The sequence below is a fragment of the Ostrinia furnacalis genome, unplaced genomic scaffold (genome assembly GCF_004193835.3).
Source record: "Ostrinia furnacalis isolate ACB-3 unplaced genomic scaffold, ASM419383v2 OfSCF7487, whole genome shotgun sequence".
In the NCBI taxonomy this organism is placed as follows: Eukaryota; Metazoa; Arthropoda; class Insecta; order Lepidoptera; family Crambidae; genus Ostrinia; species Ostrinia furnacalis.
Genome location: NW_021137726.1, coordinates 911,314 through 926,234, shown reverse-complemented (window position 1 = coordinate 926,234; position 14,921 = coordinate 911,314). Strand labels below are relative to the sequence as shown.

Sequence of the window (14,921 nt, the reverse complement as noted above, 5' to 3'; positions counted from 1 at the left end):
TTTTTACACATTAAAAAATAAGTTATGCTGTTATAATCTGTTCTTTATTCTTAAAAATTCAGAAGTTCTTAATGAAAATAACTTAATAACTACTTTAAGTTACCTATAATAAAACCTGCATTTTTAATTAAATCTTTCGAATGCTTAAAGCGAAATAAATTCTCACACTAAACGGTTAAATGAGCAACTTCCCGAAGTTAACTGCAAATGTTTATGCTCAAAACAATGAACTATTTCGGATGCTCCAATATGCAACTTGAAAATGCTTTGAATATTAGAGCTTTTAGTATGCCAACGTATCTGTTATGTCCATCAGTTTGATAATTAAAATATCTTTGGAATTACACACATCTTAATAAAACCATTTAAAATGAATTCAAAAAGTTTTTAAGCAAAGGCAAAATAAATATTAGTCCACAAAAATAGATTTTGTGCTAAAATTAAAATCTTTTGCACCATTAAAATATAAATCTAGTTCGCGGTAGGTAGGTAATAGACCTTTTCAATCTTGGAAACTGAATAATCTTGAACATTCTTTGTCCTTACTTAGGTATTTGAATAAGCTATCTTTGACTGTAAAGTGAATAAAATTAAATATTGCAAATATTTGTGACTCGGTTTCATTATTTTATCATACAACATTGACAAAGTCTTATGGCTGATATTTTGCACTGACTCCTTTATCTAAACGATTAAAATTACTATCCACAACTTGTGGCTTCTCTATCGAAACATTGAAATTACAATCCAGAACTTTAGTAGCACTAATTTTGGTTTATGTCACCTTATTGCATCTTGATTTTCCAAAGAACAGTCATCACTTAAGGCTACAGAGTTCACAACTGTCAGAATTTCGTCATATTCCTTGGCCGAACACAACGGTGTATCCACTTGCTCAGTTTCACTCAATTTCGCGAAGTCTACAGCATACATTGTCCTGTCTTCGTCGTAACTGACCATAGGGGCAAATCTATGGCCCCAAATAATGTCACATTCGCTGTAACTCGATCTAGCTTGGACTGGTTGTCCCGTGGACTCGATAATTCCTTCGAATACTGCTATTATCTCCAAATGTCCACAAAGTAGATCTGCTGCAGACATTTCGTATAGCGGACTGCATTCATCTATCACGTGGACAACGGACACAGGCCATAAGAAGAAGCTGGACTCACAGCTGTCCATGTACGTCTTCAGCTCAATTTGCTCATTACTCTCCAAGTAATGGAAGTCTGTGTTCAATCTAATGAGGTACATAGACGCTTTGATGTTTAATATCCTGGATTTCCTCATATCCCCCACTCGAAATATCATGCATAGTCTGTCATCTCGTAAACTGACTATCGCGTGTCTGCTGAATAGTATAGTTTGCGTTCTGGCTTTAGGTCTTGTCAGTTTGGCGAAGAGGATTCCAACCATAAAGGCTTGGAATATAGAACTGATGATGCATTGAAGGCACATTGCGGAGATCGCGTCAGGACAGTCTAAAGTGATTGACCTTTTGCCATAGGCTACAGTTGTGTGGACTTCGACACTGAAGAGGAAAGTAGATGTGAATCCGTAGATGTTTTCGATGCACGGAGTCCAATTTGACTCGTTCTGATTGTGGGGTAGATGATCTTCAGTCAAATCTCCATGACTCATTGCTATACACCAGTATATAAAACCAAAAGTGAGCCAGTTCCCAGTAAATGCTAGGAAGAAGTTCAAGAGGGTCCACCTCCATCTTCCTTCGACCATTGACATGAACCAGTTGGTGAAGAATCTAATTTTGTGATTGAGGAATTTCTCGACGTTGATTTCTCCATTCTTCAATACAGCTCGGGCGCATTTAGTCCTGTACGAGTCGCGGTGGCAGTGGGTGAAATACCCTGAAAAAGACACAGGTTAATCTGTAGTTAATTTTACAATTTCTTTTATACCTTTATAAGATCTGACGGTGTAGTAAAAACCAAATTAAGTTTTTATGGAGTACTTTGAAATCAGAGCATAGTTTAGTTTAATTTAGTTTTATTCGCCTTATGTGAGACATACCTACTACCAAATTAATAATGACATATTTCGCAATGCGTTCTGCTTTGCAAGAAAAGTATGATATGGCGACTGTACCTAATATTATAAAGTCGGAATCACTCGGATAAAGTGAAAGTGTGACCCTGAGTATCCTATTGTGTGTGTGTACTGTGTGTATTTTGTAGGTGAATTCAGAAAACAACTTTCATAATGAAGTAAAACTTACTGTTTCTTGATCTTGGAATGTAAACGCCGGGCGTTATACATGTAACGTCACTCTCTGTGCTACTCGTTTGCGTTTGTACTGCTTCGTCTAGCTTGGCCGTCATATTGAAATCATTCTGAAAACATAAAGCAATTCAGGTTAAGTTCATTCAATTTAAAGAAAAATAACGTTGAAAGGATTTCAACCAATTTTTAATTGACTTAATTAAATTCGACACCAAAATTAAAAACTCTATATTTTTCATAAAAACAAAATTGATCCTAACAATAAATCATGAAGTGTTATTTTCATCTTAAAAATGCACTTTTAATTAAATAATTACCATTATAATGTCCCCAAAAATTGTAAACTCCGTCAGCTTAACGCGTGAGATCATAAACTGACGAAGATCACAATATTACGGTGACATAATATACAAAACACCCCACGTGATGGTTTTGATAAGAAAATTCACAAAATAACAAAATGAAACGTCACACACAAAAAACCAACCTTATTATCAAGAATTTCGGTAATTTTTGCAATTATCACGAAAATTCACCTCCTGTTCAATCGCACACAACTTTCGGCAGTCAAATGTTTTGTGCAACTCGCTTTGTCTCCCATTGTGGAATCAACCACTGATATGAATATCTAGCGTAGTATTAAACGTATTATTTGCTCCAGTGTTTGCTCTACGTAAACCATATGACGTAGGTACCTAGTTGACTACCTGTCAGTTACTACTGATAATGCGTGGATTTTGCAACAATGTATCTGGAATTTACATGTTTGAGTATAAATGTCATTGGAGAGGTAGTGAGGGTAAGAATAGAAGCCCAAGCAAGGTGAAATTGCTGTATAAATAGTTGAAGGTCGCAGTTAGAAATTAATAAACGAAGATCAGGGTCAGGTGATTCTATGACCCGTATTACGAAACGATGCTGCAAACTCGATTCAAACTCAAGCAAAGATTCGATCCAAAATGTAGCTAATTAAGCCTGAGTTGCACCATCTAGCTTTGACCGAAACTATAACCGGTGTTTTTGTATGGAGTTTGACAATTTTGATGTTTGTTAAAGTAAGATGGTGAAACTCAGCCAAAGAGTATAACCAATTAAAAGCTTTTAAGATAAAATCCTTGGGGGAGGCCTTTGTCCAGCAGTGGACGTCTTTCGGCTGAAACGAACGAACGAACGAATATAAAATCTTGGTAAATTATAGTGCCTCTCTATTTATAGATACTCGTAGACTAACAACCATGAGAATGGCAGTAGGTAGTTGTAGGAAATACTTATGTTTATAAACTTGAAAATATGACTGTAGTGTGATTCTCTAAACTAAGGTTTGGAATATATTCAAGCCTGATCTAAATATAGAAGTTCAGTCAACCACAGGCTGGATCAATGCTTGAAATTGAATCGGATTTCAGCTTTAATAATACGGGCCTTAGAAGCCTGTAAACAATGAACACGGCATGTTTGTGACGTTCTATTTGACTCCGATACTGTTTTTGGTAGGAAATGTAGGAATCGTGTGTGCCAAATTCACAGAAGCGATTTTGTTTATTTTTCTATTAGCAACTTGGGATTACGGATAGAGCTCTATGATTGGTTCGTGTGTCACCCTGTGTGTCCACGCGCACTGCGAGACCTCATAGTAATGTTTGAGTACATGTAAGATTTAGAAAACACATTAATTTAAAAATCTATCGGGAAAATCCTTCGGGTCTTCTAGTTGTTTGAATATTAAAAATTAAGTAGGTATGTGCTTCTCAATACCTGCCCGTAGTGCCCGTTCTTTTCTCTCTTTTCATTTACACAAGACAAAACGAGACACACTCACTTTTAGTTTAAACAATAGACTCAAAATCGGTCGCCGAAACGTTCACTCCAATTAATTACATCTATAATTCACCCAAATCCAGTTAGAAGAATGCAAACCGCAAACACCATTCTATTATCGCTTCTATTATCTGAGTGATAAGGATCATATGGCGAGCTGGCAAGATGTTTTCCTTGCTAATAGAATGACAAACATCCACGTTGTTGGAGATTGCCTGTCATCTGTCAGAGTTCCTGCTCAGACGATCTTTCCCACCGGGAATGAGGTCATAACGACTAATAGCATAAGTGTGAAATTGACATTTTTGTGGAGTCGGTTGATGAGCTAAATTTTTTAATACATGGTTTTTTTAATTTAGATTATAAGTTATTTTCTTTTTTTTTTTTACACAGAAATCGTCCCTCTGAAATTTGTTCATTACCTACTTATTTATACCTAAATAAAACTGTTTTACTTAGTTTAGTATTTATTATTATTCTGTGGTTCAGGTCAATAAATAAAAAGAAACCTAATTTATTCGGTTTTTCCAGGATATAATTTTTTACTCTGCCTAGTTAATTGAAGATAATGAAATAAAAGTATTTAGGCAAATAATTGTACTACGATTATAAATATTAAATGATTTAATACAATCTCTATTTTTACATTATTCATATTAGGCTAGAAAATAAAAGAAACACTTTTGTAATGTCTTTTCTTCCATTTACTATTTTAACACAACGATGCTTGTTTGTATATTGAAATATATCATTACAAATTCGATATGGGCACTTCTTCGAAATTGCATTCTTCGGCTGATTCATATGGACAAATTTCAAATTCAATTTTGGGTCTGTAACATAGATTCATATGAAAATAGGTACACCCAATAACATATATTTGGATGAGGGACTCGTTTTTATAAAGTAGTTTTCAAGATATCGACGTTCAAATATTTTGTGCCCAAATGAATCAGAATTTGTTACATATTAATCAAAAGTAGAAATAAAATTTAAAATCTTTATGTACAATTGGCTCTAAATTAAGAAAATAATCATATTATAACAAAAACAATGATCTGTTGTTATGAAAAAAATATCAGTTATCAAAATATTACGAGAAAAAAATGCAACGAATTCCACAAAATTCGTGAAAAACATTTTTTGAAACTTTAGTATACATCCATAATATTTTGTCATCATCATAATCATTTCAACCATAGGATCCACTACTGAACATAAGCCTCCAGCAATAATTTCCATAATGACCGGTTGGTAGCGGCCTGCATCCAGCGCCTTCCTGTGGATGAACGTTCTACACTGAGCTTTCCGGCACGTGGCTTCCACTCCAGAAACATGCTATCCCATCGGCCATCAGTTCTGCATACTTTGTCCTGCCCATTAACACTTCAGCTAGCTAAAACATCGGACTATGCCACCATGCGACTTTAGATCGTTTATGGATCTCCTCATTTCAGATTCGATTGCATAAAAAAAACCAAGCATAGTCCACTGCATAGTAGTGAGAGGCAGAGGCCAATCTGTCATCACTGATAACACACACTGGATGTAGACTCATCTTATAGCACTAAGGTATTTTAGATGACTCTACTCAGCTGTATCACTTATCAAAGCCATCGTTGTTAAGACGTCCACCCACAAGGTGAAGAAGGTGAGATGAGCTTATAGAGGTTGTGGCAATGGCAATCAGTTAATCTCGAAATCATTGGAGGCCTATGCTCAGCAGTATAATATTATGTGCTATGGACGCCATAAGTGTAGCTGAAATTATAATAAAAATAAATAATCGTTGGGCAATTTCACACAGCGCCATTTAGCCACAAAATAAGCAACAAATATGCTTGTGTTATGGTTGCTAGCTTAACGGATATACTATTTATTTACTGTTTAAACACATACATTATTCATAATATAAAAATGATGATGATTTTTTTAATTCATAACAAGACCGCAATCGCACCTGGTCTTAAGTGAGATGCAGTCTGGGATATCATTTTTAGCTAATAAACACTTTTTTGGTGCTTGATAGATCAAAAACTAATTTATTTTATGATTCATATAGGGCCCTGACCATATGAATCACGCACAGATGAATCAGTTTTTTACCTAAAATCGAGCAAAACTCGTCATACATACAGACTACAGTGTTGTCATTTTTCTACATGAATCTATAACCCAAAAGCATCACATGAAAGACAGATTAGATTTTTAATGCAATAATATAATTTTATAAAGAAGGCATTGTAATCAGCATGCCACCTGAACCAAGCACAGATGAATCAAGTATTTGCCTTCGTTACACCGGGTTCTAAGCCAACTAGCTCCACGTCTGCCTTCTAGCTCATCCGTTGCAAGATGGGCTTGCCTCCACGCCAGAAACCAGACTCTCATGATTAAAACCTGACCAGTTATGGTCAAGAACAGCTCACGCCATATGAATCAGTATTTTATGCCGGACACTGCTTATTTATTTTTTTGCAAACAAACTAACTTAATTAAAATTATGACGCATTTTTTTTGGAGAAGGACAACTCATTAGCTTTCGAAATAATTTTAATTTATATTGATATATGAAAAGGAAAATGCTACATCAACCATTTTTTTCCGGAAAATGGCTAACGGACACACCATATGAATCAGAGAATCACACTTCAAATATTTTTATTTTGTATGAAGACAGCAATTATGTCAAAAATGTAATTTGCGCCAGATAGGGCTATAGTTAAGCTATACGAAAAAAAATATTGCATGCCATTTTGTTAGTTGATTACAGAACTATACCCAAAGACATCGAAAATTTTGCCTCCGAAGAAATACCCATATACTCCCATAATTTTATTGATATTTAAAAAAAACGTTGCGCCCTTTCCCGACTCCCGACTACTAAATAAATAATACATAATCCATGGGTTCAAAATATAAGATTAAAGGGTTGGTTTTATGTGGATCCATAGTGGAGATGTATTGAAAATAATTTGATGTAATAAGACGAATCGTGCCTCCGTAGCCCTGAAAATTAGAAAACAGAACAGATTGAATATAGAACAGTTGTAAAAGTTAGACTTTCTCGACTTAGAAGTTCTGAATTCTATTCTATTCTCAGGCGGGACAAACACAATGGTGGGACAATACTTACGCCCGCATTACTATGAGGTCTCACAGTGCGCGTGGACGCACAGGGTCACACACACACACACACACACACACACACACACACAGGCGCGCGCGCGCGCGCGAATCAATCACAGAGCTCTAATCAACGCTGTGCGTTCGATTTGCTGCTTCACTTAAGCAAGCATCGGTTGTGAATATACGGGCGTTAGTGTTAATTACTTGATGTATTTCTTCTACCTACTCATTATGGTTATTGCAGGTCTGATCATGCTATGTAGAATAATGGTCATAACGCTCATGGTGTTTCATAAGATCAGACACCAAAGATGTGACCTCATTTATTGAAAGACAATATTAAAAAACGTAACCCTCCTTCTGACGCAGTCGGGTAATAATAAGTACTTATACAAAATTTTTTCATTAATTTAGTACCTAGAGAAAAGCAGGGCTTCAATTAATTTACGTTTCAGAATTTGATAATTAATTTACAAATGTACGAAATGTTAATTTCGGAAACGATCCGAGGTTTATACAACTGAAAGCCTATAATCTACCCGGTGTTAAATTACTAGCAAGTATGTAAATAGGATTTGGCAAAGTAATTAAAGTATTTATGCCAAATTGACGTCAAAACTTTGCGACATAACGATTATGTAAACAGTATATTTGTAGCTCCTTTTTAAGACCAGGAATTAAACTGTTTTTAGTTAATCACAGTTCAATGACATCAATTCAAGTTACACATGTATAGCACCGTATGTTGTGAATAATAAATCTGGTTTTACTCGTACTATAAAAAATAGTCACAGAGTTTCTTACGCTGCTTCTTCTCAGCACTGGTTAATTGATTGTCCCGAAGCAGTGGAAGGGTTAAAGTAATAGGTACTAACGCTGAGTTGCACCACCTAACTTTGACCGTAACTTTAACGATAACCGGTGTTTTTGTATGGAATTTGACAGATTTTTGACGTTTGTCAAAGTTAAAGTAAGATGGTGCAACTCAGCCTTAGTCAAGACATGTAAAATAGCTTTTTAGTAACATGGTTGATAGCCAAAATAAATTCAGAATTCCCCTAAATGTGAGGTCAGTGGCTTATAAAAATAACAAAAATAAAAATGAAATTAAAGTTCTAATCGATATTGAACGTAGTATTCAAATTGCCATTCTTAATACCTACTTGCCATAATCTCACTTTTTTATTTGAAAGCAAAACGAAATGATTGAAATAATGATGATTTCCAAAGAAAACAATTTTTTTTCACTTGAATTCTTTCAAGTAGCCACAATTACACGAGAATAACTCCAGCTCATTTGCAAAATCTTTCGCTTTGCAAGCAAGTTATGAAATTTTAAATTTGGGAAACCTTTCGAAGTCAGCGAAACCATTTTACCACCTTTGGCGTTCGTCGAAATATTTTTAGGGTTACCTTTATTTTAGTTAACGTCTTTTCATAATAGTTTTACAAATACTTGGAATTAATAATTTGAAAAAATCTTTAACGAATATAATAATGTATAATTTAACATACCTTGCTCTATTACCTAGCTACGAGAAGGTATTTATACTTACTAGCAAGTAAGACACTGGAAAAAATCATTAAGATACATTTTATAAGTTCGATTTTTGATATTAGTTCAGCTTTTAAAATAAAATGATTTAAGTATAATATTTTCTTAACGGAATTTCCATAACGAACCGGTCGTATAAATCCTTGGGGGAGGGCTTTGTCCAGCAGTGGACGTCATGTGACTGAGACGACCAAAGTATTCACGAAGATGATCACTGGTCTTTTTTCTGTAAAAAAGAAGGATCTAAATAATTATTACATAGTTGCAAGAGCTATCTAAAGTGGAAATTAAAAGTAAAACACAAGCAAATAAAAAGCATTATCTATCTTATCGGTTAACATCATACAACCGCGTTCATCGTCAGTCATACTTGTATGTTTTAGGCTTAAATTATCACTTTTTTATTATTAGAACGTAAGCAAATATTTGAGTATAGTCTCACTTGGTGTTATTTTATATTAAACGGAAGGATAATTTACAGTACAATACGAAGGTCCTATCGTTGAAAGCGATCGCATCTAGAAGACCGAATAAATACAATGAAAATGATGGTTATTGTTGCGATAAGACCAGTGTAGTATATCGAACATAGTTTTAGAAAGGGGACCATTCCCACCGCTCGTTCAACTCCTGTGTAGCCAGGATCTGCAGCTTGATTGCCGATAAAAACCCAACCAGTGAAGGTCAAGTTTGTCCCGGGAGAAAGTGAAACTGTTATTGGATCCGCAATGAAATTAATCAGAAGAACATAGGAGGAGTTCGAAGTTAAGGTTCGACTTCGCTCCATTGCAAAGCGGATGACAGGTGACAAACAAAGGTTTTGGGAAGTGTAAGGTAGCCTGACTTAACTGCCAAAGCCGGAAGCCATATTGCTTTCTAGCGTACAGTGGTTTGCCATTGAAACTGAATGAGTAGATTGCTATTTTGGCTGGTTTCTACCGCTGTAACTCCTGCGTAGCCACTTTTTGACAGCCAAACATAAAAAAAACATAACCGGTGAAGGCCAAGTTTGTCTCAAAATGAACTTGGAATGCGATTAATACTCAAATGCGATGAGTATTATGTAGACACTAGTTTTTTGTAGTATCTAGGTACATACCTTCTAGAGTTCTAGCTAGGCGAATAACAGTATTATTATTCAATTCCCATTCCCTTTTCGTGAGCTCAGAAAATTCCACTTACACACAAAATATAAGGTGTCTTTTAGAAACTATAACAAAATATTTATCTAAAGAATATTGGAAAGTATACAACCGTACAAAATGGAGTGCGCACGCCTTATTGACATAATTCAATGCTGCGCTGTGATTGGTCAATGAAATTTAACAACGGTTTAACAAGCCATTAACTTTTGTCGTCCCGCTCCAACTCGAGGGTAGAACCTTTTGAAACTTCCAATGTCGATGACCGAACCTACGGAACGTTCGAGAACACTCTAAAGTCCCACTTGTCCGCTTTTTCCCGAGTTTTCCAGTTCATTAGTTCATCAGGATCGCCATAATTTCTGCTTAAAAACATCCACGGATTAACTTTAATCCTTCAAGATTTTTTAACTCGGTCCCAATACCAACTTTTAAAGAGATTTAGAAAGTCATTTTTGCTTGTGTATCTTACGGCAGTACTACAAAATTAAATTGTATTGCTCCTATGTTCCTGCTCTAACACTTTGTACTCCAATTTGTTTTGTTTTTGTTTTTTTTCCTAGTTAGTGTTAATTACCTAGGCAGACTTTTGGGTAAAGAAAACATGCAAATAGTTGTCGTTTACCTTTTTTGTTAGATATAACTAAACGTATTGTTGAGATCTAGAGGAATACATAAGTGGAACTTTTAGGCTTCTACAAGAATACTATTATACTCACTCGAATGATAAAATGACACTCTTAATTTAATGACAATTATACAAAATTACAATAATATCTAAAGTATAGAATAGATCAGAGGGCTAAACACTCAAGTAAACCAAAATTCGAAGATTCGAGTCTCAAAAAAGGCACCAAAATTTTGAATAATATGAACATGACTAATACTCTTGTCATCACTATATTCACAAAGTTGATATTTTGTTAGTCAGTCCCACTTTCCCATTCTCAAGCGAAAATATATTTTCCTAGGAGATCTGTACTTCCATTTTGCCCAGTCTACGTCCAGAGTTTAGACCGATCGGCTATTTGTGCCTGGACCCGCCGGGAATGATAAACTAAGCGGTAATGCATGTACCGCTCAGGTGTAAGACGGTAGCCTATTTTAAACCTGCTGAGAAATAACAACGAAAAGCTGGCGGCCATTTTTGGGTTAAGAATCTGTGTGTTTGGAAAAATAGATATAATTTTAAGAGGAAAAAGGATACGTACGCCCGTATTCACAAACATTACTAAGCGGTCTCCCAGTGCGAGTGGACGCACAGGGTGACCCGTGACATAATTATGAACCAATCACAGAGCTCCATTTAACGCTGTGCGTTCAATTTGCTGATTCAAGAAAGAAAGAAAGAAAAGAAAGAAAGAAAGAAAAAATGTTTATTCAGTATCATCGACAATACACTTGCAATACTTAACATTATTTAATGAGAAGGTAATTACAATGATACTGAAAAGGTATCCACTCAGCATGGTGTCGTAGCATCTCAGTAGATAATGCCACGACGCGGCGACGCTGGTCTTCCGTGGACACCCAATTCACTGAAGCAAGCATCGTTTGTGACTACGGGCGGTAGAATCCAGTAAAGAATTTATAATCAGAATATTAGTAATTAGTAGTATTAGTAAAGTAAGTAGTTTTCTAAAATGCTTAATAAAAGTCCAGATAGTAATAGACATATTTTTAAAGAAAAAGAATAGTCACTAACACTGAAACCAATTTCTGAAAATTCGGTTAAGTTTGATTTGTTTCTGAATGCCAACTTTTTAAACAAAAAGAAACCTAAAATCTGTTTTAGAAAACTCAATAAGAAAACTTGCTTGTTTGTGTCCTTTGCCTTTCAATAGGTTTGAAAAGAACTGTTGCCCTTGATCGTGTATTGATGGTACTTATTAGATTCATACTGTATTTCAAAAACCAACTTTTGTAACTGGCCAGTATCTTGTGGTAAAACTGAAAAAATGAAAATTAATCGTTCTTTTTTTAAACAATATCTTTTTTACTAGATGTGGAAATCATCATTTGTTATCGATGTTACTGTAAAAGCTCGAATTGCAGTAAATCCTAAGACATTCCAGTAAAACCTAAGATCTACCAATTCCTAATGGTAAATGTCCCAAAAGGTTTGCGATTCGAACTCTTACCACCATTTCGTTGGTAAATCTTAGGATTTACATTAATGGCACGGTAAATGTTGAAAAACAAAACATGTCATAACGTGCTCAGGGCATCTCATCATCATCATCATCAAAAATTACTTCAATTGGAAAAATATTGAAGTTTCCCTCTTTGTATTTCTAGTCGCTCACTTAGTAATGTAGTCGCACGGACATAATTTTAATATCTAAAATGGATTAAACATAACCCACTCTTTGTAAGCTCGTTCTGAATTTGATTAATTATTAATCAATATTCGTCGTTAGTTAAGTTAATTTTTCGCTTACTCAAATTCATACCGCTCAAGTTATTAAAACAGTATACCATCATCAGTCGCTAAGTTATTTTTTAGTCAATCGTTTTATAATTCCCCATTAAGAATTACTCATTGTTTTATTCCTAATACCAACATCTACCAGCTGACAGAGGTAAAACCTAGCATATACTGAATTCGAATGGTAAAAGCTCGAAAAATTCGTCGTATTTTCAGAAATACTTACATTTACCAACTCATGTCGGTAAATCCTAAGACTTACACTTAAATCTTAAGATTAACCGTAGTTCGAGCTTTTACAGTAACATCGATATTCCTTTTACTTTTCGAACAAACATCATTAATTTCACCGGATACAAAACATTTGANGAAATAACTGCGAAAAGCTGGCGGCCATTTTTGTGCTAAGAATCTGTGGGTTTGGAAAAATAGCAATAATTTTTAAGAGCACTGAAAAAGGATACGTACGCTCGTATTCACAAACATTATTATAAGGTCGCTCAGTGCACGTGGACGCACAGGGTGACATCCGAACCAATCACAGAGCTGCATTCAACGCTGTGCGTTAGATTTGCTGATTCACTTAAGCAAGCATCGTTTGTGAATACAGGCGGTAGGATCCAATAAAGAATTTTAATTAGAATTATGTAGCCCAGATAATAACAGAAATATTTTTAAAGAAAAAAAGAATACTCACTAAGCATAAAATGAAGAATAACCACTGAAACTAGTTTAAAAATTCGGTTAAGTTTAATTTGTTTCTGAATTCCAAGTTTTTAAACAAAAAGAAACCTAAGATCTGTTTTGAAAACTCAATAAGAAAACTTGCTTGTTTGTGTCCTTCGCCATTCAATAGGTTTGAAAAGAACTGTTGACCTTGATCGCACCTTTAGTGATATTTATTCGATTCATACTCGATTTTAAAAACCGATCATTTGGAACTGGCCAGCTTCTGAAAAGAAAAATATTAGTTCTTTTTTAAATAATCTTAATTTTGTATTAAACGTGGAAATCGTCATTTTTCTATCGATATTCCTTTTACTTTTCGAACAAAAGTCATTTCACCGGATACAAAACATTTGTACGTCGGATATTTCCTCCATTACCCGATTAATTACATCCAAAAGCAACCGTCTAAACATCCGAACTGAAATGAAATCGCTTCGTCGCTTCCAGGAATTCGGAATCCCCAACTTTATCCCTCAGTAAGTCACCCGGACCACTATGACAATACCGTGGCCCTTCAACTATGTTAGTATCGAACTATCTCGAGTGTAACGCCGCTTGTTTTTGCCCGGTTATTAATATTGAGCCTTTGACCTAGTATGTTTTATGTAGTTCTGTGTTTAGGATAATTTTGGTCGGGATGGAGTTTCGAGTTGAAACTATTGCCTATCTTTAAGGCAATAATGCTTGTTTTATCATTTAGTTCTGTTTGTGTGAAGTGATAAGTTCAATCCACTGCCTTTTGCAGTTAAGGTGGCATATAAGTAATACATTTAGTGACTATTTGCATATAGGTTTGTAGATTTTTTCCTCGGAATTTCGTTGTATCTTTCACGAAAGATTTTACAGTTTCTTTAATCTTCAGTCTACTGTAAATTTCTTAAAATGGAATATTATTTTCTGCTTGTAACTTCAACATGTGAATTGTGAGGATAAAAATAAATCTATAGCGCCACGAAAAGTTACAAAAATTGCGTTAATCATATCATCGATAGAGTAATTGTCAACAAAAACAATATAGGCCATCAAAAGTCTAAACCATCTTGACCGTCCTGTAACATACTCGTAATTGTCTATGNTGTCTATGAAATAAGATCCTAGGTATTACCTAGTACATTAAGGATTCCAGGAAGACCTGTTCCATTAAGGGCTTGATTAACTTATCACTGCCATTCATCACGGCACTCGCACGCACTAAGCTGCAGCTCATATGTGAAATTAACAGCGCACGCCCCAACAAGTCAGGCTTTGATCGCGATGTACCAAGCAGCTTGGGACTCAGCTCAGTGGGAACAGACAGGCCTTTTGTATCTGAGACATTATGAAGAAAAGTTATACGTCCTACTTCTATAGACAATCACAATCCTGACTACAATATGCCGTTTATGTCAAAATAATGTGTCAGGGTACATTTTTATTTCATAGGTGTACCACGTTCCACTTCTCTTATCACAAAAACTTTAAAGCTGAGTTGCACCACCTAGCTCTAACAGTAACTTTAACGATAGCTGGTGTTTTGTATAGATTTAGACAGATTTTTGACCTAGCCTTAACGTTATGGCACCCAAAATCTTATAAGCAGATAGTGTTTCGCCATAAACCTCCTCAAAACCTTCTCATAGCTTCAGGTTTGACCATCCAATATGAGAATCATTGATGGAAATCATTTCTGACCTTTGACCCTACCATAAAGTCACAACAAACAAAGTTTACTACATAAACTACTACTCAATAATGATAGGACTGGCTGTTGTGCCTCAGCTGGGACTCGAAGCAGTAATTAAGCTCTCACACGATGTCATAAGCTAGGCAGGACGGGACACTTTAATCTGTTCTACTAGTCGTCTTTCAGAGCATATTTTAAAGTATAAACTATAAGCAC

The 14,921-nt window shown here is 35.2% G+C and overlaps 1 protein-coding gene across 1 annotated transcript; it reads right to left on the bottom strand.

The window, feature by feature from the left end:
- Positions 1 to 484: 484 nt before the first annotated feature.
- LOC114364905 (G protein-activated inward rectifier potassium channel 2) lies at positions 485 to 2,885 on the bottom strand. Its single transcript, XM_028321265.1, has 3 exons — positions 2,729 to 2,885; positions 2,237 to 2,351; positions 485 to 1,868 (listed from the first exon to the last, which is right to left on the bottom strand). The coding sequence occupies exons 2-3, from the start codon at positions 2,337 to 2,339 to the stop codon at positions 781 to 783; spliced, it is 1,191 nt and encodes a 396-aa protein (XP_028177066.1). The 5' UTR covers positions 2,340 to 2,351; positions 2,729 to 2,885; the 3' UTR covers positions 485 to 780.
- Positions 2,886 to 14,921: the final 12,036 nt, after the last annotated feature.